At 37.9% G+C, this 27,981-nt stretch overlaps 2 protein-coding genes across 5 annotated transcripts; one reads left to right on the forward strand and one right to left on the reverse strand.

Moving 5' to 3' along the window:
* Positions 1-202: 202 nt before the first annotated feature.
* On the forward strand, positions 203-13,496 carry slc8b1 (solute carrier family 8 member B1). Of its 3 annotated transcripts, none has more exons than XM_038290087.1 (16): positions 203-292; positions 367-628; positions 2,419-2,571; positions 3,023-3,075; positions 3,371-3,428; positions 5,133-5,238; positions 5,321-5,488; positions 7,345-7,458; positions 7,542-7,613; positions 7,690-7,820; positions 7,908-8,049; positions 8,155-8,276; positions 9,821-9,974; positions 10,047-10,127; positions 10,610-10,674; positions 10,752-13,496. In XM_038290087.1, the coding sequence occupies exons 2-16, from the start codon at positions 602-604 to the stop codon at positions 10,938-10,940; spliced, it is 1,635 nt and encodes a 544-aa protein (XP_038146015.1). In that variant the 5' UTR covers positions 203-292; positions 367-601; the 3' UTR covers positions 10,941-13,496. The 3 variants fall into 3 exon arrangements, with proteins under 3 accessions (XP_038146015.1, XP_038146016.1, XP_038146014.1); XM_038290088.1 differs by having other exon boundaries at positions 256-272; XM_038290086.1 differs by having other exon boundaries at positions 279-628.
* tpcn1 (two pore segment channel 1) lies at positions 11,825-27,676 on the reverse strand. 2 transcript variants are annotated; one of them, XM_038290084.1, is made up of 26 exons: positions 27,019-27,676; positions 22,542-22,675; positions 22,052-22,228; positions 21,272-21,385; positions 21,029-21,159; positions 19,639-19,727; positions 19,525-19,559; positions 19,367-19,425; positions 19,125-19,224; positions 18,729-18,845; positions 18,518-18,642; positions 18,389-18,437; positions 18,220-18,283; positions 17,024-17,068; positions 16,884-16,940; positions 16,748-16,801; positions 16,560-16,632; positions 16,293-16,400; positions 16,047-16,208; positions 15,719-15,834; positions 15,078-15,124; positions 13,489-13,557; positions 13,262-13,358; positions 13,038-13,177; positions 12,868-12,948; positions 11,825-11,968 (listed from the first exon to the last, which is right to left on the reverse strand). In XM_038290084.1, the coding sequence occupies exons 1-26, from the start codon at positions 27,110-27,112 to the stop codon at positions 11,825-11,827; spliced, it is 2,481 nt and encodes an 826-aa protein (XP_038146012.1). In that variant the 5' UTR covers positions 27,113-27,676. The 2 variants fall into 2 exon arrangements, with proteins under 2 accessions (XP_038146012.1, XP_038146011.1); XM_038290083.1 differs by lacking the exon at positions 27,019-27,676 and adding an exon at positions 23,373-24,464.
* Between the last annotated feature and the right edge of the window lie 305 nt (positions 27,677-27,981).

Genomic DNA, 27,981 nt, shown 5'->3' on the forward strand with positions numbered 1-27,981 from the left:
GTGTTCCTTAAAATTATTTTGAAATTCATGACTGCGGAATAACATTATAGTGTATAACCCCTGGTTGGGAAATGTTCTTCCGCTTAGTGTTGCTTTGGACCTTTGAATCTGTGTTTTAGAGAAGTCTTTAAACGCATCACGGGTCCGTTTTTTTAACCAATGGGCGGAGCTTCAAATCTCTGTTTTCGAGAGGTCTTTAAACGCTTCACGGGTCACTTTCTTCTTCTTTTTTTTTTTTTTTTTTTTATCAATGGGCGGAGCTTCAGGAAAAGGTGCAATAGAAAATTGTCAGGTTGGTAGAGGAGGGCAGCAGGCAGGTAAACAACACCCGCTACAACGTCGTGATGTTTATTTTCATTCTCGTAGGCCCGTGGTTTAATTAAAGCAGTCAGGTCAGCAGCTGGAAGGCCTCCAGGAGCCAAGGACAGAGTCCTGTTACCGCAGCGATAGCAGCATGGACGCGGTTCCAGGATAAACTGTGGATCCTTACGGCTGTCAATGGTTTCCTGCCTTGGTGTTGATCGGCCAGCTGCTTGTCTCAGACTGCAGGAGTCTCACTAACCAGCCCGGTGTTGGAATAGCAGGACCGACCCTGTTAGCCATGATGTCTGAAAGTACGAGTGACGAGGTGGGTCAGAAATCCTGGCTTATTTCCTATAGTAAACAATCTGCAGTAAGAGTTAACATTAGTATGAGGTTTCAGGGAGGAAGGTGGTCCTTCACTTGCTTATTCTGACATGTTGAGTTATGAATGAGCAGACTGTCATAGATTTACATATAATAGAAATACCCTTTAAATCCTAAAAGTATGTGAGTGACTAGGCAATAAAAGCATATAAGATTTTTAAAATAATAAAAAGAGCAACAATTCAAAAAGTTTAAGAAAGATTCTCATTGCAGGAAAATACTGTTGCTTTTTGTTGGTTTTACTGATTGCAAAGAGATTAAATGAAAAATGTTCAAGAGAAAAAAAATGGAAGCCAATTCTAGATTGAAATAAATAAAACTGCAAGTCTTTAATTTCTCATTTATGATGCTTTTTCCTCTTAGAATCATCCCTAATTTCTTTTTTTTTTCTCAGAAAGGACCATCAGGGCCATAATAATAATAATTGTATTTTAGTTACACATTTTAAAGGAAGCTGAGTCAATGTTTATATTAAAGTTATATGGTCCTAGTTTATTTTCTAAACTGCTCAGTTTCTTTTAGTTTGACAAATTTAAATGTATTAAACAATCTTTATTAGTTATATTTGACCATTGCTAGTATTAATATGGTAAGAAGGACTCCCAGCCCAGTGCAGCATTTCATGGTGGCCAAAACAGCTAATGTTTAGTTTAGTTTTTTTTTTACACATCTGGTTAAGGCTAAAATATATTCTGATTACTTTAAGATAAAATAATATTTACCTTGTTTATATTTCTAAAAACAAGAACTATTCAATGGGCCTAAATAAAAAAATAAAAAAAACACTGCAGAGAAGTATGGGCAAATACTTCTGCACAACAAACAAACTCATTGCCAGGGAGTTAAAGTAAGCTAAAAAAAAAAAAAAAAAAAAAAAAAAAAATAAGTATTTTAAAGTATTGTAAATTTAGAATGCATTAAAAGACTCACTATTTTGAGTATTGTTTCCATAGATGGTCAGTGTCTTTTTTTTTTTTCCCTTACATGTTTATTTACCAATCTGTCATAGTTATTGTTAATGTAAATGAAAGTAAGTCCCAGGATGACCAGTGTATCTTTTGGTCATTTTTATTTTAAAAACAAAACAAGCTATTTTTATAATGAAAATTTGAAAATAAAATACAAGGCTTTTTTTCCGTTGTCTAAAAGAAATTAGCTTTGTTAGTTTGTTTTTTTTTTATTAATCAAAAGAGAAAATGAAAATTAAATTATTTTCAAAACTCTTCTTATCCCTTTTTGACACAGAATAAGAGAAACACTTTGTATTGCAATTTAAATGTTTGTATTTTAAGACCAAAACTGAATCACCTCTTGTTTTATGTTATCTATTTCTAAATGGAAAATCAAATAACCAAAGTAAAACTGATCCAGGATTATAATTCATTGATGCTTCACCTAGGATTTGGTTCATGGAGGGAAAAAGTATAGCGCAGTTCCCTAAATTCTGGTTCCCCTCAGGGCTTTAGATAAAAAAATATGTTTCATTTATTGGTTAAATTTGCACTTTAGAAACTTTACAATAGCGCTTTTAACGTTATGATTGATTACAGTACAAAAGATTGCTTTTAGGTAAAGATCCAGAGTTGTAGTGTTTGAGATTAGTGTTGCCCTTTGAATTTTAGAAATATTTGCCAGGGAATCAATAAATCAGTACGATGATGAAACCAGCACATTGTTTATACTTCTCCTCCATGTGGACGCATTGACTTAGCTACCTGTGTATCCGTGCAGTGCGACCTTGTGATGAACTACAGCGCCTCAGAGCGATGCGCCTTCGTGAAGAGGACAGCTGACTGCAGCATGGCAGATGGCATGGTGAACTACCTGAGAGTGGCCTTCTGCTTGCTGCCTCCAAACCTCACTCCTTTCACCATCACCCTCTGTGTAAGACCTGTTTGTTTGTGTGTGTTTGCTTTTGTAATCGCTCATGAACCCACGTCATAAAGCAGCAGGACAATCCGCAGATCAGCAATGGATGATGAGGAAGTTGACTGAGCGGCGGAAGAAGTGACACACAAAACAAAACACTAGTTTCACTGTTTGCTAAATCCTGTAACTTCACTGCGATTCTTAGATATATTCAGTTCCTCTAATGAATACAACCAACTCATATGAAAAAAAAAAACAGGAAGTAAGATTGTGCTTTCCAATCTGACCACTGAATATTTTTTGGAGAACATTAATTATATATATATATATATATATATATATATATATTAAAAAAAACTTAACCAAATCCACAGTTATTAGGAGGAATGTCATCTTTTTTTCTTGGCAATTGATTAATTTGACTATGAAATCATTAAAGCATTTTCTTTTGGCTGTTTATTTGCAGGTCATATGGCTGATCGTCCTGTTTGTCATCCTTGGACTTGCTGCTTCCAAGTTGTAAGTATGTTTCCTGTTACCGGGGGCAACATGTGCCCTCTCTGTGTGTTTAGTTTGTAGATGGTAAAAAGGCATGTGAGCTGACTTCACCCTGTCAGCCTAACAGTCATGTGACTCACATGACTGTTGAGATAAAACTTCATTTAAAGACACAGAGGGACTTTTGCTCTTGTTTTTGTTTGGTTGTTTTTGTATTTCTTTACATATTGGTATTAAACAAACTATGCTGTTCAGCCATATATAAAAATGTAAAAACATTTTTTATATGTATTTTATTTGGTTTTTCCCTCCCCAGTTTTTGCCCCAACCTCTCAGCAATCTCCTCAACTCTTCACCTCTCTCACAATGTGGCTGTATCCTTTTTCCGCTTCCTTTAACAGCAAGCTCTAAGTTCTTGGTTTTTTTAGTCTCTTTTCTAACTTTGGTAGATGGAGAGAAATCCAGTATTTTTAGTCTATTTATGTGAACAAGATTTGGAACCATATGAAATTACTTGAATTTAGAGTTACAATCTCACACAGATATATATATATATATATATATATATATATATATATATATATATATATATATATATATATATATATATATATATATATATATATATATATATATATATATATATAAATACTTAAAAAATATACTTACTTAAAAAAGATACTTTGCTTAAACAGAAAAACAAACAAACAAAAAAAAATTATTCCTGCTGCAGCTAATAAAGAAATGATTATATCAGTTGATAGTCTTATCTGACATTGATTTATTTTGGTTTTATATTTCAAAATAAACAAAAGTCCAGAATAAATGTCCTGTTGATCTGATTAGTATTTATCAAATAAGCTTGCTTAATTGATAGAACATTAATTCTGCTCTTGATAGTTACTCTAGGATCATAACAGGCTAAAATTAGCTGGTCATGCTCTCTGCTTCTATAATTAGCCTACAGCTCACTCCGCTTACTCAGTTTACAAAAAATGTCAGTTGAAAATTGGATTATTTTTCCGTTGCTGTTATACCAACATAATCATGTTTTAATTTCAATCTGTGCAAAGACAGAGGTTGAAACATTAAAAATGGTATATTATCCCTGCTACACCACTAGTAAGTGGACGGCTCTCTGAAAGGCAACAATTTGAGCACGAAAGTAAACATTCCCTTAGGGCTCTAACTAACGATTATTTTGCAAATCGATTAATCGGTTGATTATTTTTTAAATAATCGATTAATAATAAGATAGTGAAAGGTTCCTTAAAGAATTTTTTTTTCGAAATTAAACCAGGTGAAACTAAAACTTTTCCACTTGAGGAAGATGGAGCATATTTACAGATAAAAACTTTTTTTTTATCTTAAATGCAATATGTTTACATTTTTTTTTTAGAGTTTTGATATAATTACTGCTCTAAGTGGGTCACACTGTCAGCTAAAGACATGTTTTATAGTCTATACTCCATTTAATGATTTAATTAACTAAATCATTCTACTAAATTAGTTGACGATTATTTTAATAATCGATTAGTCACCATTAATTGTTTCAACCCTACATTCCCTGATTAAAAACATGCCACTCTGACCTCCCAATAAAATGTTTTTATCCCTGTTTACACTGCAACCAATATGGGGATGATTTCCACACACCATTTTGGCATAAACAAACACAGTAAGCGTAACAGAACTTTTCAGTTTTTAGATAAAAAAAACCTATGTGTAATCAGGGGCTCAGCTTGCTAACTTTTTTTGAAATGTCAAAATTATTTCCAAACAGCCGAATTTAATAATCTTGAATCTGTATTTGCCTTCTTTCAGCCAGCTGACCAGCAGGGCAAAGCAACCCATGCTTGAAGAGCAATATTGCATTATACTATGATCCACATTGCTGCAGAAAATTCACTACTTTAAAAATTAACTCATTCACCAGATTTCTCTGCTATCTGAGTGAAACAACCTTTAAAAGTAGCAACTGCTTGATATAAAAATGATGTGACACTTTTTAAAACCTTGGTTCAATCTTGGCCCATGCTTGGTGGAGAGTTGTTTCTTTGACAGCAATCCTTGCTGAGGGTGTGACGTTCCTGGCGTTGGGTAATGGAGCTCCAGACATCTTTAGTGCCATGGCAGCGATCTCCCATCCACATACCGCTGGGCTGGCTGTCGGGGCTCTGTTTGGTACTTGAGTTCTATTTTTCTCCTACTAGCATCAAGATAATCTAACAGCAATGTTTAAAGGATAATAATTGTGTCCTTACAGGAGCCGGGATATTTGTTACCACAGTAGTGGCTGGAAGCGTTGCACTGGTCAAACCCTTTGCTGTAGCTTCCCGTCCGTTTCTACGTGATGTCATCTTCTACATGGTTGCTGTGTTTTGGACCTTTCTCATCCTCTACAGAGGCGTTACAACCTTGGGAGAAACACTGGGTAAACACACAGCTTAGCGTAATATATTTTCACAGAAAGCGCGTAGTGTGGCTGGCAACAAATGATTACATTTGGTGATGATCGGGATCACCATCTAAACGACTTTGCTCAAAATCAAGATAGCCATTATTTTAGCAATTTTATTGTGATTTTCCTTTGCACTAAGCAAAAGCATGAGGATTTTTTTACTCCAGGGTTTCAGTTTTTTCATGACCTTGAAAGCTTACTTGGCAACAATTCCATTGCTAACTTTTGTGTGGCATCAAACCTACTTTAAAGGCACACATGTAACTTTTGGCCACTAGGGGTGCTAGACCTGTAACCTTTAAGTCTAGTGGCCACAATCGCAGCAGCACTGTCGCAAAAGTCGACAAACAGTCAACCCACCAGCCTCCCGTGTGTTTTGATTGGGGATGGTGCTAGACGTCTAGGTTCAGCTTCTTTCAGCCCGCGCCTGCTCTTGTTCGTCTCTTGTTTTTCCTTCGCCACAACCCCTTTCACGTTTTCTCTTTTTAGCCTCCTCAGAAGGTTTAAACTTTTTCCGTGCCTCAGCCATGACCAGTAGTCGAGCAGGTGGAAAAATAATAGTTCATGACGATATCAGTAAAGTCCTCCAGGTCACATGACCTGGCAAATCACGGTGCATCTTCTCCCAACTTACATAGTCAGTATTTCAAGAGGGGAGCCCCGTTCATAGCATTAATAGGGTGAAGTGCTGTATATTGGCGTGATGAATCATTTAAAATGACTCATATGCGTCAACTGTTTAGGTCACAAAGTCTGCAGTGTGCCTTTAAGTGTATTACCACCACCTGCAGGGCTGGAGGAATAAATTGAGTGTCTTACTCTTGTTAAATGTAATGTGACTAAAATGGAACGCCTCTGCAGTTTGAAAATGACATTTCTCTAAATTTCAATTGTATTAAATGCAATTAATTGCCCAGCCCTAATTGTCCTGCCCTACTGTACCTGTATTCAAAGTATTAACTTAAGGGGAAGTCACAATATGTTGGGGGGGGGAATGAGCTGTTTGGCGGAGGTCTGCCCTCCCAGAGTGCTTTTCTAGTTTATATGTATTTTATGTAGCCTGATAAATCAGACATAATGTGAGATTAAATGTGTAATTTAGTCTGGCACCGATGAATGAGACATCGGAAGATTGTTGATGAGAACAACCCATTGTTTTTCAAACCATCTCTGTGCCTATTGGCCAACGCTCTGACCAATGAGCGCAACTGACTGTGACATAGTAAGCGCGACAGAAAGCTGGTGGGGGAGTGTAAACAAACAGCTTGTTGGTAAAATGCTGAAAATGTCCTGTTTAAAAATGAATGAGCGTAGAGCTTCTTTCTGCTCACGTTTCAATGAAAACCCCAAGTCTAATCCTTCCAAAACTGATTCCAAAGTTGAGTCAAACGAGAACTGTTCAATAGTTGTAGCCATCTTCCTTGTTGTGCTTTCTTCAGAGTTGCGCAGCTTTGTTGTCACGCCCTCAAAACCCCGCCTGCTTTGCATCCAAATATACAAAACACATCTCTGCATTGTGATTGGCCAGCCAGTTCTGGCCTGGGTCATTCATCGAGGCTAGACCACTCGCAGGCAAAAATGATTTTGGCGGGTGGGGCTAGTTTACTAGGCTAGATTTTATGCATTTTGGTGAAATGTTTATTTATTATATTGAATTGATTCTGGAAATTAACTTCTTTTTAAACCTGATGAAAATGGCAGAAATAAAAACAGGAATTAAGTGACCAGCTCTCATAATACTTATCATCTTCACACATCAAAACTGTATAGCACTGTATTAACATTCATGAGGTATGACTGGTTCTCTTTTCCTTTCTTTTTTTTTCCAGGATACATGAGCCTCTATGTGGTTTATGTTCTGACCGTTATTATCAGTTCATACATCTATAACCGGAGAAAAAACTCTGATACAAACAGTGTCCAAAACGTTCCACATATTCCAGGTTAGAATTTTACATATTCAAATATTCTATGTGCATTTTCTTCCTGCTTTTTTTACTGATGAGTTTGTTTTTCTTTGAGGCAGAGTTCAGCTCATCAGACTCATCTGATGAAGACGTTCCATGCTTGACAGGAGGAACGATCCAGCAGGACTACGGTAAGAATGCAGCAGCTCAGACCACTGAGGGTTTTTTGCACGTTTCCCCATCAATAATCACACGTTTGTGCTGCAGACTCTGAGTACAGGCCACTGCTGCCATATTCTGAGTCCACAAGTGAAATCCTGATGAGTTCGTTGAATCCAGTGGACAGCAGGAAGTGGCGGAGGAAATCATGGACTTGGAGGCTCCTTAAAGTAGTGAAGGTTTGTCCGAATCTGGTGAACAGTGCAGAGGGATAAGGTCTGTTTAAATCTCTCATTGTAATGTTTCTCCCATTGTTTGGATATAAGACTCCTCTGGAGGTGCTGCTGCTGCTCTGTGTCCCTGTAGTGGACCTAGACAAGGAGGACAAAAACTGGAGGAGACCGTTAAACTGCCTCCATTTGATCACTGCTCCTCTGCTGTGTGTTCTTGTCTTTCAGTCTGGAGCATGTAAGCACATTATGTCACACTATAAAACGATAATAACTATAAACACACTAAAGCTACTTTAAGATAAAATAATGCCTAAACATTGAGTTTTTTCTCATCGTCTAGATGGCGAAGTCATGATTCAGGGGGAGTTTCCTATCTGGTTGCTGACTCTCCTGCTGGGAATGTTCTTGGCGGCTATAGTTTTCTGCACCACCACCAACGACCAGCCTCCCAAATATCACCCAGTAGGTGGTCTTGCTAATGCATATTAAGAATAGAAAACTTCAAATTTTGTAAAACAGGGAGGAAAACAAACAAATGAGTAGAATATGCCTTATTTGGACACTGAGCCAATTAAGCAAAATATGCAACAATATTTAGTTTAGATTCAGGATGTTTCCTTAAAATGCAGCATGTTGTTATATTGAAGTATTCCTAATTAAATTAAAGGGAATGCCTTGCAAAATAAGTAAATCCCCTTTTTTTTTTTAAAGCTATAGTCACAAAATGTTGAGCATTTAATTCAAATGTCATTTAATGAGTTATAGGGTGACTGTAAAATTAAGGGACAATGACAGATTTTTATTTTTTTACCTTTTAAAATTGTTTCTTGTGTGTAGAACCAACATGCACTGTGGCTGGTCTCTACCAGCCCTGCATGTCGACAGGATTAAATGCAAGACATTTTTTTTGAAATTACTAAAATCCAGTCAAACTTGATAGGGAGCTTCTGCCACAGTTACTGAATTCAGCTCTGGATGAGTCATAACAAAGGAGTATGTATCTTTTGAACTAAAGTTCTCCACTATACAGTAGTAGCCATTCTAAATTTCCCCACTTTCCTTGATGGGCCCTTGGCTGGTCCTTGGTCAATATTTATACTAAAACATTCTTTCAGCCATTATATGTGGACATTAAGATCTAAAGAGAAGCACCTTCTCCTGGTCAGACTCTGTAATTCAGTGAAAGGATGGAGTCAGAGTAAAAAAAATATGCACATCCAGGAGAAGGAGGGGGTCACTCCAGTGGCAGGAAGTTTGCTGCCATTAAGCTGGCGTTTGACTGGGAAAGGCCATTTTAGATGGCTGCTGCTGTAGCTGCCTAGGGTTGTCCGGCTGGATGGTGACCCCCTCCCACACACAGACACCAGTAAAGTAAAGCAGGTTGCCTTTCTATCCGTTTTGCTGCTGACCATGTTTTAGACGATACATGATGTGATTGGCCAGAAATATATAGGGGTGTGGTTACTTCACCACCTGATTCATGCAGTTCATGCAACTAATTAATGAACTTAAATCAGGTTTGTTGTTTCCAATGCTAATTTTCTTAGATGGAAAATGTCTAACCAGATGGAATATCAAACTGCCCCTGACTTCATTGTTATAATTACAACTGAATTGGAATCACTAATTTCTTATTTAATTTATTAAATTAGTTGTTTTTTTCATATATGAACTAGATCTATTCATTGGTCTGAATGATTCTGTTTGTTTACTAAAGTTCTCCAGCGGAACATTATTGGAATTATACTGAGAACAAAAAACAGAATAAGGTGACTCAACTTGATCTTTAAAAATAGTGTTTTACTATATTTTATTCAAAGATATTTATGGGAGTTGAATGCAAATGCACACACCACATTCTTCTTTTATTTATAAACAAATATTAAGAACCTTGCCATTTACCTTCTGATTTGCTGGCCTGTTGCAGAAAACCCAATAAATTTTGTAATGCAACAAATGATCAGAAGGTTCAGTAGATGCGAGTCTAATCGTCTTTGTTCCTCCAGATATTTGCACTCCTGGGCTTTGTGGCGAGCGCAGTGTTGATCAGCGCCACCGCCTCAGAGGTGGTCAGTCTTCTGCACATGCTCGGTGTGGTGTTGAGCCTCAGCAACACGGTGCTGGGCTTGACTCTTCTGGCCTGGGGCAACAGCATCGGAGGTGATATCTGTCGAGTCTGATCACACAATCCACATTGGAGCACCTAACCATTGATTTATTTCTCTGTTTCAGACTGTTTCTCTGACATCACAGTGGCTCGGCAGGGTTACCCACGCATGGCCATAGCTGCTTGCTTCGGAGGCATTATTTTCAGTATCCTTTGCACTGAAGTTTATAGAACGAATTTGGGAATGTTATTTAGGATGAGAACAGAAGGAAGTGGAATATCTGTACAAAGGATAGATGTCAACATGTATACAGAGCTGGACTGCATGGCGAAAAGAAATAACGATTCTAAAAATAAAACTGAAGAGACATAGAAATATAAATATTAAGAACTGAGATTGAAATATATATATATATATATATATATATATATATATATATATATATATATCCTAAATTAAGCACTCATACCCCAAGTAGTGTCGATAATCATGAGCTACAGATTATCCCAAATACCGGTAGTAGATTATAAAGTACAATTAATCTTCTGAGCCTACCTTTATGATTGATGTAATTTTTTTTTTCAAACCTCAATAAAACATGGTAATAGTTTTATTACCCTAAACCACATAATTTTAAAAGCATCTTTTTACAAAGAGTCAAACGATGGGATCTTGACTGTATCTCAGACATGCTGTTTGGAGTCGGGTTGGGATGCCTGGCGCAGATGTATAAAACACAATCTTCTGTTCAGGTAATCCTCTACTTTAAAATCCACAGAAGACACTATTCTAGAAACCATCAAGCTGATTCTCTTGTTTTCCTCTTTAGTTTGGATCTGAGGGCTTGTTGACGTGGATTCTTGCAGGCTCTCTGGGCTTGTCCCTGGTCCTGTCCTTTCTCATCGTTCCACTCAGCCACTTCCATCTGGGTCGGTCCTACGGCATCTTCCTCCTCGTCTTCTACTTTGTATTTCTTCTCATTGCGCTTCTCACAGAGTTTGGAAAGATCCACACCTGACCTTGTGAGAGACGGAAGAGTGCAGACCGATGCCGTTATCCCCTGCTTGAAACAATACTGGATATTAACTGTGATGCACTCACATGCTTAACACAGACTCTCCTGTGTTTGGTCACTAAAACCAAGAGGTGAAAGACTTGAGGTGCTCAGCAAACCAATCACACTGTGCCTTTTTACCGTTCCCTCATCCATCTCTGGGATATTTTGATATTTACTCCGTGTTTTAAAAATGTCACACTTTTAAATACTGTAAATGTTCTGTGATTTAATGCAGTTGTTTATTTTTCTAAAAAACCTCAGTTTTTATGGGGGCTTTTGAAGAAAATTTTTTTAATTTAGTGTGATTTTTAAATTACCACCTTGTTTGAAACACAGCAGCAATGCACTCAGGGACTTCATTGTATGAATACTTTTATTAAAATCTGTTGTTACTTTCAGGAACATTACAGAATGAGAGCTTATATAAAATACTTTAAGTCTTTTGAGACAGTAAGGGAAACTTTTTACATTGAGAACATTGGATTTACCTTTAGGGAGTGTTTAGTGTTCTTACAGCTATCAAAGAATCTAGTATCTTCATGTTAATACCGGTCAGAAACTGTTAAACTAAGGCATCAGGTTTAATTTATATTAAGAGTACACAAAACTTTGGATCATGATAATTACACAAAATAAACTGCAGTAGTAGACGATTTCTGGTAGCTTCTTTAGGGTCCTTCAAAATGTCAATCTCAGCGTCATTTAATCTCACCAACATCAGTTCAAGAGACTCGTCATTTTAACCCCCCCTCTTTCAGGGCATTATTGAGAGTCAGAGGGGGGGACTGGAAGTGCTGGGGTTTCCTCTGAGGTGTTGTTTATGTACATCTCGCTTACATGTTATTTCAGTTAATGCTGTGAGAACCACCCTGTGAGTTTAACTGATGTTCTTGTGAAGGAGACGGGTCGGCGACGGCGTTGTTCTGATCCAGGTTTAGGTTTTCGTCTCCTTGAGGCGAACATTCCCTGGAAAACTCTGCATACCACTCCTGACAAAAAGAGTCATTAAAATAGATCAGAGGGAAAACTTGGAAGGGCAGCCCAGACAATGACAGTGTTTGGTAAAAGTGTTTACATGCCTTGATTTTATTTTTTTACATTTTGTCCAAAAAGCTTAAACTACAGAGTAAATTCGACTTTCATTTTCTTCATATTCAGCAACAAAGCAAAGCATTAAGAATTAAGGAAAATATGAGTTTGAAAAGTGTGGCATGGATTCTGCCATTGGGAGTTCAGACGTCATAGAACCACCGCCTAAAGCTCATGTCTGTGAAAAATTTTATAGTCCTAAAGATTCTTAGCCAGATTCAGGTCTGGACTTTGACGAGGTCGTCTTGGTAAATTAATAGACTTTGCATTGTAGCTTTGGCTGTATATTTAGGGTCATTGTCCTGCTAGAAGGTGAACCTCTTTCTCTCTCTTATCTTTTGCATTATCTAACATGATTACCCCATATTTAGCTCTATCCGTGTTCCAGCTTCACTATCCCAGCAGGAGAAAAACTTATCTACAGATTAACACTGCAGTCACTGTTGGGTGTGGTGTGTTCCGGGAGAGTTAAGGTGAACTGCCAAAAGTTAAATTTTTCTGTCTCATCTGATAAAAGGCTCTTCTTCCATGTGTTTATATTGTGCCCCACATTATTTATAGCTTGGGCTATACAATGTTAGGATGATATTAATATTCAGAAATATTGCAATGACCAAAACGATAAGTCTATTATCTTCGAAATCTGTTCTTCTTATACTGACATTTAGCTTCTTGGGAAATGTCATCGTCTCTAATGTGAGCTAAGACTATAGAACTGGCTGAATATTACATAGGGACTTTAAAAGCATGTTGACACTTCTATAAAACCATGCATTTAGCATATCCTTTGGTTTCCTACCTGTATCTCCTCCTCATACATTTTCATACTGAGGTCACTCTTTGTCCTTGATCTGCGGCCCAAGTAAACCAAAGATGTGTGCTGTACACCAAGAAGTAGAAGGAAGAGAGTAGGTTAGCATGGTTTCCTTGCGATGCAGCAGGAGCAACATTTAGAGGTGATTTTCTTACTCCACTCTTGTCCATGGCTTGCAGGACGGCAGCCAGCGTACTGAGCGAGGACAGAGATGTGGTTGTCTGTTTGTAAAACTCCAGGGTGGCCAAGGCTTCATCTCTCCTCACCTCCACTTCAAACACTATCCCATTTTCATCTACGGCACAATCACACACATTTAACTCACACCTGCTCTCTCACCTTAAATCCTGTTTACATCATACAAAAATTAAAAAGACACCTTCGGGGTTATTCACCGCCTCCCGGTTCTTGCGGCTGTAGTTCATGCGGAACACAAAAGCGTCCAGAATGAAGGCCACAATGATGGTCATCACAACCTGAAAAGGAGAAGGAAATAAACACTGTGGTCACCTGCTGTATTTCAAACTTCTGCTTGTAAAAACAGATAATATGTTAGAGGGAAATACTCTGAGTAAATACTAAGGGGGGGAAAAAAAAACAACTTACCATGGTAACGATATAAAAAGTCATGAAGTACAGGCGGCTCCAGTGGCTTGTCATGGACGTCACTCCTTCCTGGAAGATGGAGAAAATGCAGTTGAAGCATCACTTTCAACACCTTAAAGGTTACAGTTTTTTCAGCACATACGGCACACCTTAAGACTTTAATTACAATAAATAAAAAATACAATGCACCTTATAATCCACCTTTTATATGGATTTATTCTGGTAGAGCTTACTGACCTCGAAGCAGTTTTGTATGACATGGCACCCTTTAAGAACAATTTTTGTAAACTACAAAACTACAGCATCATGGCTACCAAAGTCAGGAGCATGGAGGAGTAATACACACTGTGCCTCACCATAATATTACAGTGTGTATAGAAGGACCCCAAAATGGCACCTGTCAAGAGACACGCTTATGATGCAGACTTCCTACTCAAGGCTGTCAGTAATTAAGAAGAACATGGAAATCGAGCAGCTATAAGAAAATTCAACATTAATGAATCAATGGTACCAAGTAGGGCTAGCAATTCAATAGCAATAAAATCGCAATTAAATTAAATTAATTATTCAAATTGCAGAGGCTGTAAAACACTTAAAGTGGGTTTGCCGGCAAACATAAAGGTCAAAAGAGTTGCAGTTACCACAGAGATCCGTGTAATGAAACCTATACATGTGGTTAGTAATAAGGAAATTGAAATAAAACTGCAAAAGCAATATTGATCAAAAATAATTATGATTTTGATTTTTGTCAAAATCGTTCAGCTCTAGTACGAAGTGGAGGAAGCAGGAAGATGACTTGCGCCTTGATTTTGCTCCTTATAATCCAGTGCACCTATGATGCGGGAATTACGGTAACTGGTAAATAAAATAAAAAGTCTTATAAACCTTGACTCAATCTTAATCCTATCTTTCAAAAACTTTTAAAAGAGACATTAACCATCTTCATTAGCTCTGTGATAAACCAGCAATAATTTTTACTAATAGAGTTTAATGTCTATGAAAATCTTTCCTGTTCCCCCAAACCAATTTAACAATATTTCTAAGAAGATCTGAGTTGTACCTGGATGAAAATCATATCATATGTGTCAAATTGAAGATACAAACTGGAGAAGGGCCTGACTCTTAATATCTCAAAGCAAAATCTCACTTTAAAATCTACATACCTTGAAATCACATGTACTACATAATTGCTACATTTACAAATCTTAGGATATTCCTGCTCAAAACTAGTATATCCAGATTATTTTGAGGTGATCTTGAGTCTAATTCTTCCTACACGGCTAAAAATGTATACCATTAAACCTAAAAGATGTTATTTGGAACAACAATAATCTATAAAAATCATGAACTTAAAACACAGGGGGGTTATCATATATGCTACATTTTGTTTTCATTAACAAATATTTTCTAATTTAATGCCTAATATTGCTAACTTTCAAAATGAATTGAATTGTTTTTTTACTTTCTGTAATAATAAATTCATTTGATGGTTTATATGTGTAAAACTCAATCAATTGTAAAAAAAAAATAGTTGTTAAAGAGCAACAGGTCTGCTGTAGGAGCTCTGAGCAACAATGACAGACTCTTACCATGGTGATGTACCAGTTGTTGACCACAGTCAGTTCAAACAGAGTCACTGCAGGCAAAATGAAAAAGTGTTGAACATCTCTTTAACACTTTGTGTGAACAGTCGACATCTGCCCTCACATTATTTCATTTCCCTTCATTTTTTTTAATGAAGCATATTTTATAACAGACACAATGATACAAATATTTGTTTATATTTAGCTTTAAGAGGATCAGCGATTCTATAACAATTCTCTAAGGTTTTCTTAATGCCTTACCGATTTTATTTCAAACCCATGCTTTTGTGCTCTTTCTTACACTTTTGATTAAAAGATAACTGTTTAATTGATTAACTAACACTGAAACACAAATAATCACCAATAGATGAGTCAGTTTTCTGTTTCATATTAGCTTCAAAGTAAAACTGAAGATGTGCAAAGAAATTATGTTTTTTTTCCAGCAATAAACCGTGTTGAAAATGCCACGTAAAACTATATAGATTAGGTGCAAGAAATTAATTGAAAAACAATTGTGGCAGAAAAAAAAAACTGTTTTCCTCAAAGTCTTTAAAAGGGAGCTTCAGGAGAAAGTCATGCTACTGAAGCAGTTTATGGATAATGTGAAAACCATTTGGACTCTTAAAGATAATGAAAGGAGGACTTACCAAAGCTGCTGAGGATGTCGTTAAAATTGTTCAGATAATAGTAGCCTTCTTCCAAAACTGTTTTGTTGCCGTACGTTTTGTTAATCTGCCTGTAGGACTCCGCCACTGTGCTGGTGCTAAAAGGAAAGAAAGGGAAAAACAAACAAAAGGAACCTTTGAGTAAATATTAATCTATATGTGGGTGAGATGCAGAAGAGTAAAGTTTATAATAATAATAATAATAAACACATTTAAATGTGTTTTCATTGTGGTAAACATGTTTAAACATGAACATTTGGAAATGTACGGTAATGTTTAGATTTCCTCTGACACCAACAGTGACACTTACTTGCAGCAGTTTGGGTAAACTACATCTGCAAAGAACTCCATACCCACAATGGCAAAGGAGTAATAAAAAATGATTAAAGTCAGTCCCAGACTGGCCATCCTTGGGAAGAGCTCAAACATGGTGTCCAACACGTTACGATATCGCTGCTTTATCTTAAACAGCCTGGGAGAAAAGCAGGAGAAAAAAAACCTGTTAAAAACCAAAATGGAATCTGATGGGTGGGATTTTAAAATGAGAGAAACCGACCGGAGCAGCTGAAACGGTCTGAGAACAACAATGAAGTAGAACGGCTCCATGTTAAAGGCCAGAGCGACCAGCCCCAAGAAGGCAAACACAGTCACAGAGAAGTCGAACCTGGATGGAAAACAAAACGCAGTGAAGACGCCCAGCAGTAGAGATCAGAAAGCGAGTTCTGAAAGCTTTCCAGGGCTTCATACAAAAACTAAAACTAAGCAGACTTTTAGAAGTCTAACATTTATTCTTCAGCTTGATTTTTGACAGTGTTTTACTCACAGATTCCAGCCAGAGCTGAAATAAGCCCCCGGCCCCAAACCTGCTATTTTCAGCAGCACTTCCACCCCGTAAACTAAAGCCAAGATGGAGCAGAGGAGGAATTAGTGACTCTGATCCTCATCAGTCCAATCGTGTCCAGTTTTAAATACTTTTAAGTGTTTTAGAGAACTCAGCATGTTTCTACTCACTCGTTAGGAAAATGATGTAACTCAAGGGAACAAGTTCAGACCAAGAATATCCACCTGCAGGATCAGAGGGGGGAGTGAGGCCAGTGTTGGAGACATGTCTAATGTTGTGTCTGTGCATTCCATGCAAAGGTCTTACCGTTCATTGTGAATGTCTCTACGAGGATCCACACACCATTAATGGCCACCACCACATCTGCAGACATAAAAGAAAGGTTTAAAAGGGGAATGTTTGAACAGGGGGGAAGATGGGAGGATGATGATGGTGATGATGCTTACACATGGCATACTGGAAGGCCTTGGACTTCACCACCAGGTGGATGCCTGAGAAGGACAAGAGGCTGTTGAGCTATTTTATAAAATCACACCGTTTAAACTATGAATAAAACCTTTACGTTTTAAAGGTGTGTGCAGACCCCTAAATATATTCCAGCTACCACTTGCTTTAAGGAATCCCTTCATTAGTGAACAGTCTCATTCTCACTGAGGCTAAATCAACTAATCAAATTGATTGTGATTAAATTATTATTGAAATAATCGTCAACTAATTTAGTAATCCATTAATCGTTAAGAAGAGTGTTGATACAGTAAAATATGCCTTAAGTTGACAGAGCAACCTAATAGAACAGTAAATACATCAACACTTAAAAAAAATAAAAAATAAAATAAATATATATAAACATTTTGGATTAAAGATTTAAAAAAATAATTTCGTCTCCCAATTTGCACTATCCATAAGTCCACAAGAGAAAAGTTTAAGTTTCATCGGGTTTAATTTCATAAACTTATCTAAGAAAAGCTTATTATTAATCGCTTAATTGAAAAAATAATCGTCAGATTAATCGATTTGCTAAATAATTGCTACATGCAGCCCTAATTCTAACCCTTGCAAAGAGGATTCTGCAAGCAGTTTAGGGATTTAATTTTCTGAAGGATTACAGAAGGAAATGCTAACTGATCAATCATCCCTCTAAACGGCATAGATTATTACACCTCTACAAACCTTTAGGATATTACTTGATGTAAAAAAAAATGAATAAAAAAAAAAACTATGACCATTAACGCTTCTAAGACTGATACTTATGTTATAGTATATTAGATGGCTTTTTCTATAATTTTTTGGGCACCATTAAAGGTCACATGTGGCTCTGAAGCCACAGATTGCAGATCCCCAACCAAGAAAGCCAAGACAGAAACTAAAACATCCAGTCAAAATTCAGCCGATTTAACTAAAAACTATTGTTAGAAAATGGTTCTGATGCTCAAAGTTAGTAGAGGTCTGTAAATTACTGGGTTAAGAGAGCAGAATATAAATGCAACCTTTTTAGATGTTCTTATGTTGTGCACCACTTTGTGCTGATTTTTCAAATAAAACTTTTCTAGTAAAAGTAGGAATGATTGTGCAAGGCACTGCATTTAAAAGGAAGGAATCTGTTTCACTATTGATGTTCAAACAAAAAAAATGTAGATCTTACCCTTGAAAATGAGGAAGGCTGTGTGCGGAAGATCATCAAACCAGTGCTCTCTATTCCGTCGTGGCTGAAGAACAAACACATATTTACAGAGTGTGCACATCATGTTCAGCCAGAGTAACAGAAAAAAGAATGGTAATGATCATAAAATCAAATATTCTAAAATAATTACCTTCCATTTGAGACCAATGACCTCATAAAACTTATAAAAATCTTGCAGGCTGTTATGAAAGAAAAGAATCATCACAAACCAGCACACTTACAAGTAGATTTTCCTTTTAGAACACCTGCCAGACATTACCTGAGTATTGGGGCCCCCGATGTGTTCAAAGCTTTAAATGTGAGGAAGCGGTCTCTCGCAGACATTCGGGGTCTGTAAAAACGCATCAGACCATCGAACTGTTTCAGAGACACGCCCATCGGCCTCTAGAGGGAAAGAAAAACAGAGACAGTTAAATGCTACCAGAAATAAACCATAAAACTTATTTTTATACCAAAAACAGTCTGTGTACCTGTCGGCTAACCAGCAGCTGAAAGGCATGATCGATAGCAGAGCATTTGTGAAGCAAAAGAGATTTAAACTTCATCTTCTCCACATCATTGAATGTATCAAACACCACGGCAAGAAGCTAGAGGTGGGATAAAAGCAAAATACACATTAAAGAGGGTTTACGAAGTACTTGGAAGGGAGTATTATACCCCTTACTACCTGCATCTTGTATTTTTTATCATACACTTTAACATATTGTAGTGGGGTTTTACGTCATTAGACCACCAAAGTGGTGCATTTTGTGTTGGTTTATCAGATAAAACCTCAACAAGAAGGAGTGAAGTTAAGAAGGAAGGACATTTCAGTGGGTATGAATGCTTTTACAAGGTTTTATTTTTACAAATATAAATATTTGTACCAGGTTCATGATGAAGTAGAGCTCTATGGAGAGGTAAACAATGAAGAACACGCAGGACCAGCGGTTCTTGGAGTACGCCGGCATCATCACATCAGGGAAGCTGCAAGAGAGAGAAGCTCAGTCACACCCAGCAACATCCAAAACAGTCTAAAAACATTCACAAAAATAAAATGCAAGAGTACAGAGAAACAATAACTGGACATCAGATGTGTAATGACAAAACACACATTACTTCTGCTTACTTTGCTGTGGTCAGCAACACAAACAGGCTGACGAGGCTGTTCTCCAAAGTGTTGAAGTACTGTGGTGAGAGGACAGTCTAAATGAACACATATATTTCTCATCTAGGCTGGCACAACAATCTGAAACTACAGCCAGGAACACCAATGAGTTGACTTACCGGGTCAGCTGTGTTGGTGGAGAACAGGCAGAAACCTGGAGATGTAAACAGATAACTATTAGCTCCAATATAAACAGCAACATTTATGAGAATTAAATTAAGAGCGATTCTGACCCAAGATGGCAAATATGACCATGAAGAAAAGCAGCAGCAGGAGAATGTCTATGAAAGATGGGAGAGACTGGAAGATCTGGCGCAAGTTCCTGATTGGATAGAAAAAGACTTTGTTAACAGGGAATTGACAACAAATAAAAACATGAATTATTGTGGAACGGGAAGGAAGGAAGGAAGGAAGGAAGGAAGGAAGGAAGGAAGGAAGGAAGGAAGGAAGGAAGGAAGGAAGGAAGGAAGGAAGGAAGGAAGGAAGGAAGGAAGGAAGGAAGGAAGGAAGGAAGGAAGGAAGGAAGGAAGGAAGGAAGGAAGGAAGGAAGGAACCTTTTTTCAAACTTATCAAGGACTAAAGCAGAAGTGGGGACTCGAGTGATCTGCTCCTGTTAATACAGGCTCTCTATACGTATGTGTGTGAGCTGCAGCAGAACCAATCAAACTGATCAGATTTAAAAGAAAAAAAAACAAATATGGTAATTTCTTTAAGTGCATCAACTTCAAAGTACTTAAAAACAAAACAAATGCAGAATGCAAAACAGGCAGGAGGAGGATCAGAGAGATGGAACAACATCAGGCTGAGTCTTACATTTGAAGCTGCATGAGGAACAGTAGGAGCCTCCTACTGTTCCTACTAGGAGGTACTCTGCTTCAGCAACGATGTGATAACTGACTTTAGCCAACTTTGTCTTATCAGCAAATGTTCAGTTGCGCTTGTTTCATCACATGTTCAGAAAATATAGTAAACTATTTACTTTTACAACTTAATTCAACTTTAAGAAACACTTGAAATGATTTGATATTCAAAGTCTTAAGGCTGGTATTTTACTTTGGTATCACCTGTTCTGACTTGAGACTTGACCCTGGACTTAAAGCTACAGTGTCTCATTTTCAGTAATATCCAATGTTCAGACTGCAGTGATATGAACCCCTTCTTCCCCTCCGACAATACAGAGGACATCATGGTAAAAATGGCTTCCACAATAGCTGGACGAGTTTTGTTTATGTAAATAATTCTATAAACAGTATTTTATAAGTCAGTGAAGGATTTAGAGTTTATATAGGTCTAACTTGCGACAGTAACATTCAAGTGTAATGGTGATCTCTGCAGTCACTAGATTGTCGTAGTGCAAAGATGTCTGCGCCCGTAAATGTGATACTATGTAATTATAAATAGCAATATTTAAGGCAACGCAAACATATTCAGTCTTTCAGTTAGTAGATGATAAGAAATAAAATAATTTTGTATAATGTATTACAGTCCTGTCAGTAAATCTATGTAATTATCACACACCAGAGCTTTAGGGATGAAATCCTGATATCTACTTAAGACTTGTAAAACAATGACTTTGTGCCTCCTCCGAGAGAAAATACTGAAAGGATTTTTATAAAAACCAACCTGCGAACAGCACCGCAGTATCTGCAGTCCACCAGGAAAATCGGTCTGAGAGCTCGGGTTACTCTCATGTGTGACGTTTGTCTGATCAGAACCACAATGGCCTCCACAAACTGCAGCAGCAGCACACAGGTCTGCAACAGGAAGGAGAAACAAGACAATGCAGTCACCAACTGCAAAACAATTCTACCGACAAGAAGCCTGCAGACACAGAGAGCAGGACGGGTTTGGTGAGATGTCAGGTACCTTCACCATGGTCCTCTTGTGCCGTATGAATGTGTGAAAGCCCAACCAGCGAAGTTTCATGCACAACTCGAATCCCACCAGAAGCAAAGCCAGCAGCTCCAGAGTGGCATGCACCTGAGAAAGAGTCCCGTTCAACAGCCTGTACAGACAACTGGCTTTAAAGGATAGTGTGCAGATGACGACATTGATCTCCATAGATAATAGAAAGATTTGCAATACTTCCTAAAAGTACTTATATCTCCTGGAGCTTCACTCATCCTCAATGGGTGGTAGTAAAGCTCCTCCAAATAAAAAAAACAACAACCTTTGTTGCTACTTTTTATTGCTTTCCTTAACCCTAGCCTTTTTGAGATAACTGACACAAAAGGGGAAAACTAGAAGATTGTGTTTTATAAAATAATTCTGCTTTAAAGCTCTCAGCAACATTTTCCTTGATCTGTCTCCTCTGTTCAATGTTAATCATGTTAATTAAGGTTCTCCAATAAAGCTCAGAGGCTTAATTTACATAGATAGGAACTACCTTTACTAATTATCAAGGCATTTTCATAGGATCTTATTTAATTTAGAGGTATTAGAGTAAAGGATCTGAAGATAAATATATTCCAGAGTTTTTCTGATTTTTAATTGTAAAAAAAGATACTCAATCTATTCTCTTTCCCTCTACTTCACAACTAGGCTCTATAATGTGTTGGTCTGTCGCTGTGTTGGTCACCCCACTGTCGTGGGGTTGAGCTGAGAGGAAGAATTTTCAAAGAAGCTCAAAGTGGATTGCAAACTTACGTAGACATCCAGGCGCAGCGAGGGGACAGCCGGAGCTTCGCAGAGTGACAGCATCAGCAGCAGCAGACCCGTCACCAGCTCCATCATGTAGAACAGGTGATTGTGGGCAAACAGGTAAGCTGCCAGCGCTTTGGGGTTCCGAGGGTGAGAGAAGAACTTGTCATTGTTCTCTCCTTCCTAGAAGATCCGTTCAAAACACAGATGGTAAAACATCCTTATTTGACAAGTTACAGCAAAGCTCAACTTAAGAACTGTTTTTTTTTTTTTAATCCTTGTTGTAAAAGTGCTTAATCAATTACCATTTTGAGTTAGTGTACTTTGATTTGCATCCAGCAAACAGTTCTCTTTCTATTACCAAAATTACTACTTCCTCTAGTCCAAAGTTTATCCATCTGCATGATATTTTTAGCCCTGGAACTATCATAAAACCCTTAACTGACCATGTGAGAGTGTGCGTATTAACCCTCATATACTGGTTATTTAGTCAAACCTGAAGGTATATGGCCGCCTCTTGGTAGTTCATCTCCCAGCTTTGCTTTAAAGACACATTTTGGTTTTTGTTGCTTTGTGTGCCAGTTGCAGAAATCGCAGCATTGTTCACTATGTCATAATTGCCTCCTCCATCTGAAAGAAGAAAATAAAATTTCAATTTATTGGTGTATCACTAAGGCAGGTAGTGTGACGCTTCTGCATGCAGGGTTATAACAACAATTCCATTTTGAAATATCAAATTTAAATGGTCTTAATTTCTCTAGCTGTTTTTATTTTCTTTAAATGGACATTTGGGCAAATAGACATTCACTTACTTATGTTCCTAAATTACTTAATGATTTATTAGAGTAGTTAAGGATCATTTCAATACTATTTTGGCCTTTTGACTGATTTAGTTCAGCTCTATTTTATACTCAGAAGCATATTCTAACTGGAGTTATCACACATTAAATGCAGATGATTATGGCCAATGGCTAAAGAAAACCCTCTAATCTTAACTTTTTCAAAAATATACATATCAACTGCTAATTATTTGCACTCATATTAAATTTGTAATATTCTTTCCTATCGTTCTTCATTAGTAATAACAATAATCATTTTGATCATCTGTAAGCTACATAACAGAAAAAAAAAAACACTTACTACTTACTACCCTGGTTGTAATGAATGGACATAATGTATAGCATTTTTTTTTACTTGTCAATGATATCCTGATGTAGAGAAAAGTCTCTTTAGATACATGCATGCATTTAAAAAAACCCTTTCCTTTAAAAAAATAAAAGAAAATAAAAAAGAAAAATCTGCTAAATCTGGTAGAGTATTGGCCTACCAATGCAGTCAGCCTCTGACTGTAAGGCAAAGGAGGAGATTGCAATGGGGCTCTCTGTGTTACAGGACTGATCGTCATGGAAACCAGCTCCCTGTCCACATAAGGACTCCATTTGTAATGCAATATGAATGTATCAAGGTCCGAAACTCCCCCCCATCCCTTTGCTTGGACAAAAAGTGTGCTTAGTAACAGATGGGTTTTATGGCAGCTTTCAAGGACGTCTGGAGATACAGATGAACAAACATTCCATTCAGTCCTGATCAGATCCTCCCAGATGTTTGAATGTCAGAAAGATCAAAACACCTCTTGAGACAAAACACGGTCACAACAAAGAGAAAGTAGTGTGAATGTAACATTAAAAAAACAAAAAAAACACCAACATTTACTCTGAAAATGTGTCTCAAGCTGTAATTGAACTTTGAGCTCTGATTTTAAAAAAGAAAAAGGGAAAAAAATGCTTCTGCAGCACTTAAGCACTGATTTCTTCTCCTTTCTGTGACAAACAGGATATAGAGATGAGACAACATGTGCAGACACAATAAGAGGAATTAATCCTGCGTTTTAGCAGAAAATAACACACAACCGCATTGCAAAAATAGAGTTTAATCCCTAGTCTTAAAAACACAAGAGCTGCAAGTTTTCCGAGTTGTTTTCAGATTAGCAGCTCCTCCAGGGGATCCTCAACAGCTGCAGATTTCACTCCTGCCTTCCTGTCTGGTCGCTCCCAACCAGAACACAAACAGAAAGCAGGCTGTATTTCTCTCAGAAATCGGCTCCCATATGTTTGCTGTCCACAGGCCTAAATGTGAATATCATATTCTGGCTCAGAAAAGACCTGATTGTCCTGCAGGCAAAAGCAGATCCAGAGTATGTATGCGAACCATTCAGATCACACTCATTTGATACAATGGCATTATCCTTCACACTTCCTCCTGTTTCCAGAGCGCTCCAGCAGCAAAAAACAACACCAAAAGTTTAACACTTCTCTCTCATAAACATTTCCTAAATGTCCTCAAAAAAAAAGATGCATTCCTTTCTTCACCCTGGTCATCCACAGAGCAGGATCCAGTCAGCTCAAAGGAACACACTCACACACGCCCTGCAGAAACTCATAAGCACAACATGCATATGCTGCTCAGGAACATCCAGGAGGGACTGAGGGAGGGCCGGGGGCGGTCTGCTGAGCCAGCTGTTTCTCACATGGGTTATTTTGTAGTTTATATGTGTGAGACAAAGGCAACAGGACAACTGCTACACTGAGTACCCCAACACTTTAGATAGCCTACTCTGCTGGACCATACGTAAACACATATGTATATATATTACTAATTATCAGTTGGATATGCTCAATATGTACATATTTACAACCATCTCTGCTTATTGGTGCAAGTAAAGCCTTGTGCTTTTAATGCAAAATACCTTAACACATAAAAGAATGAACAAGTATTGGGTTTATTGATCAGGGTTGGAGCTAGATGGGGGGCCAGGGGTGGCCACGGCCACCCTTAGCCAATCATTAGCCACCCCTGTGGCCACCCCTACCATTTTTTCCCCTCTAATACAGATGGTGGCAACAGTAATACTCTCAAGTGGAATATTCAAAACATGACATTTTTTTGTGGTTAATTATACACATAAATATAGTAACATCAAAGATTATCAATACAGAATTCATGCTCTTTTCAGAACTAGATGTTGTGTTTTATGTGGTAAAGAGAAAATTATTTGTCTCTGCAAGTCATCTAGAAGTCTTCAGTGAAATTATAGATAAAAAACAATTTGAATAAAAACTTATAAAATAATCAATTTATGTCGATATTAGTGCTTGTAAATATCAATTTTACGCAGAACGTTTATTGATACAAGTAGGTAAGTAATGACGATGGAAAAGATTTACGCCCCAGAACTCAAAACTGAAAGAGTTTTATCCACTATACCTTTTATCTAGAAATTATGGAAAGGCTGTAGGAAAATATAGTTAGTCTTGATTTAGAAAATATGGATGTTTTGCTCATTAATTGTCCTAAAGATGATGTTATGGCCAGACCTTGGTGTGATGTGCCACTAACTTTTATCTGGACAACATGGGGAAGTTTAAATTCAATGAAAAATAATCTATCCATCCAAAAGTTTTCTGCATGACTAAAACCGCTGCCAGGGAAAGTAGATGAAGCACGATGGGAATCAACGCAGTGGAGTCACATGTTCGAAGCGTGAAACTCAAAGAGTCAAATTGAAGTTATGGAGAAGCAGCATTCTCTTCCACCCTTGTCTCTGCAACGCCTCCACAGCATCTCTCCCATCAAAAACAGCGCCAGGAAAACCAAATCTCAGGATAATGTTTGGCGGTACGCTGACAATGAAAGTGGAGGGGATAAATTCAGTTCTGTAGTTTTTACAAATAGTGTTGCACCAATACCAGTTTCGGGCGGGGCCCCGATCCAGCACTAAAATGGCGGTATCAGTATCAGCGAGTACCAACAAATAGGGCATCGATACCATTTAGAGAGCCAAAAGTTTATTCAACTATTGTCACCCATTCAAAGTAGGCAATAAAAAGTTATACTGGATTCACTTTGTTTTAGTATTTTTCCTGCTTCACAAAGGAAGGCAGCAGCTTGACAAAGCCATGATGGCAATTATTTCACATCCAAGTAGTATGCAGTTCTTCATATATACACACAAACATAAATTTCAAACAGATGGTATCGGTATCAGCCGATATTGCACAGCCAGGTATCGGGTATCGGTATCAAAAAATGGCATTGGCGCAACACTAGTTACAAAATATCTGTTATTTGTGTGTTTTTAAGCTTTCTTTCTATATGGAAAGTTTTTCAATATTTGAAACATCTTCTGGGCCAGAAAGTAGTGGTTTATGTTAAAATAAACATTCATCCATCCATTATCTGATACGCTTGTCCCCATTGGGGTCGAGGGGGGTGCTGGTGCCTATCTTCAGCTGTCTACAGTGGAGAGGCGGGGTCTCCCTGGACAAGTCGCCAGTCCATCGCAGGGCAACACAGAGACAAACAACCATTCACGCACCTAAGGAGAATCTAGAGAACCCAATTAACCTAACAGTCATGTTTTTGGACTGTGGGAGGAAGTCAGAGTACCCGGAGAGAACCCACATATGCTCAGGGACAACATGCAAACTCCATGGAGAAACTCCCTGGGCCGGGAATCGAACCCAGAACCTTCTTGCTGCAAGGCAGCAGGGCTAACATCTTCCACTGAGCAGCCTAAAACAAAGTTTTGGGGTAAAATAAACATTTGGGGTAAATTTCTCACTACCAGGTTTTTCTTGTGTTTACTGTAAAGTTGGTCTTAAATTTTTATTTAAGTGGCATTGAAAAGTTTTGAATTTAACTTGCCTTATGCTGTAGGAACCCTGTCTGTTTAAAATGAAAAGTTTAGTCTTGTACTGTTGCAAAAAGCATTCATACCAATTGGTGATCTTAATGTAATTACTGGAAGGTTTCTATAGCAGTATAACAAATTAAACTTGTTTGACGCTTTTGCATCTTTAGCTGAAATACCGAGCTTTATCCTAACTGCATTACTTTAAGGTTTTGTCCATTTTCAGACAGGAAGAGCCTGTCAAACCGAGCAGAGACACCATAACGCTTAAGTTTGGACTTACTTCTGTCTTCTCTCTCAGTCTCCTCTTCGTTCAGCAGACCGCTGTTTGCTTCATCCCAGGTCAGGATCAGAGGCACGTCGTCGTCAGACTCCATCCTCACAATAAATACGTTCAACCTCGCTTAGAGAGTCCCTGCTAGGACCAAAACTGACTAAATACGCACACTGTGTATTTCGCAAACAGCAGTAGAACCGTACATCTTTTAGGATTAATGGTAGTTTGTTTGCTAACGCAGTTATCTGTATTCTCTATGCTGCGACCTCCAGAGGCTTTTGGCGCAAATATCTCCAGTCAGCTGCAAAGTTAGCGCTGTCTATGTTCTGCGACAGAGACTAGGGACGGGTTGTTAGCGGATTTAAACAGATGTCACCGATTTACTGGTCCTCTGCCCCTCAGGCTAACGATCTGCGACTGTCTGAATGTTCCCATCTCTGCATCCTTTACAAGATACCAGCTTCATAACAACAGCTGCCTGCCCCACCTATCATCAGGAAGGAAAACCTGGACACCCGAGCTAATCCATGGAGTCCATCTTTAAAGCGTTTCCTCTACAACAACACAGGCGTCAACTCAGTGAAAGGACCAGCTACATCAACAACAGAGCTTCCCGACACTAAAGGAATTTACGGCAGAGGATTTTCAAAATAAAAGTCGAAGATTTCAGGGCCGTCAACTCTTACCCATTGGGAGTGAGAACCAAACTCAGTCTAGTTTAATAATCTTCCGTTGGAATTTAGGAGTTATTAAACCAACACAAATATTTTAATTCTTAACACTTTCAGGGTTGCTTCACAAACCCATAGGAGCTCCACAAAAAGAAAAATAATCAGTGCATTTTATTTTTCAAAAGATCAGCCACCCAAGAAAAGACCAACCACATCCAGAGAGGATTTGCAGAACAGCTCAGTTATCCTGGATTAATAGAGGAGCAACCACTGGGATGTTCTTCTTTTATTAGTACTT

This window comes from Cyprinodon tularosa, unplaced genomic scaffold (assembly GCF_016077235.1).
Source record: "Cyprinodon tularosa strain WSP-4 unplaced genomic scaffold, ASM1607723v1 ctg275, whole genome shotgun sequence".
NCBI lineage: Eukaryota > Metazoa > Chordata > Actinopteri > Cyprinodontiformes > Cyprinodontidae > Cyprinodon > Cyprinodon tularosa.

What these genes read in the sequence shown, in the direction of transcription:
- slc8b1 (XM_038290087.1), top strand. Translation starts at nt 602, where the DNA reads ATGATGTCTGAAAGTACGAGTGACGAG. An exon ending in ACCTCTCTCACAATGTGGCT is followed by an intron (nt 3,429 to 5,132) that starts GTATCCTTTTTC and finishes ATCCTTGCTGAG; the next exon opens with GGTGTGACGTTCCTGGCGTT. An exon ending in AACCTTGGGAGAAACACTGG is followed by an intron (nt 5,489 to 7,344) that starts GTAAACACACAG and finishes TTTTTTTTCCAG; the next exon opens with GATACATGAGCCTCTATGTG.
- tpcn1 (XM_038290083.1), bottom strand. Translation starts at nt 23,484, where the DNA reads ATGGAGTCCTTATGTGGACAGGGAGCTGGTTTCCATGACGATCAGTCC. An exon ending in GTGTTGCTGACCACAGCAAA is followed by an intron (nt 19,225 to 19,366) that starts GTAAGCAGAAGT and finishes TCTCTCTTGCAG; the next exon opens with CTTCCCTGATGTGATGATGC. An exon ending in AGACCGTTTCAGCTGCTCCG is followed by an intron (nt 16,209 to 16,292) that starts GTCGGTTTCTCT and finishes CTTTTCTCCCAG; the next exon opens with GCTGTTTAAGATAAAGCAGC.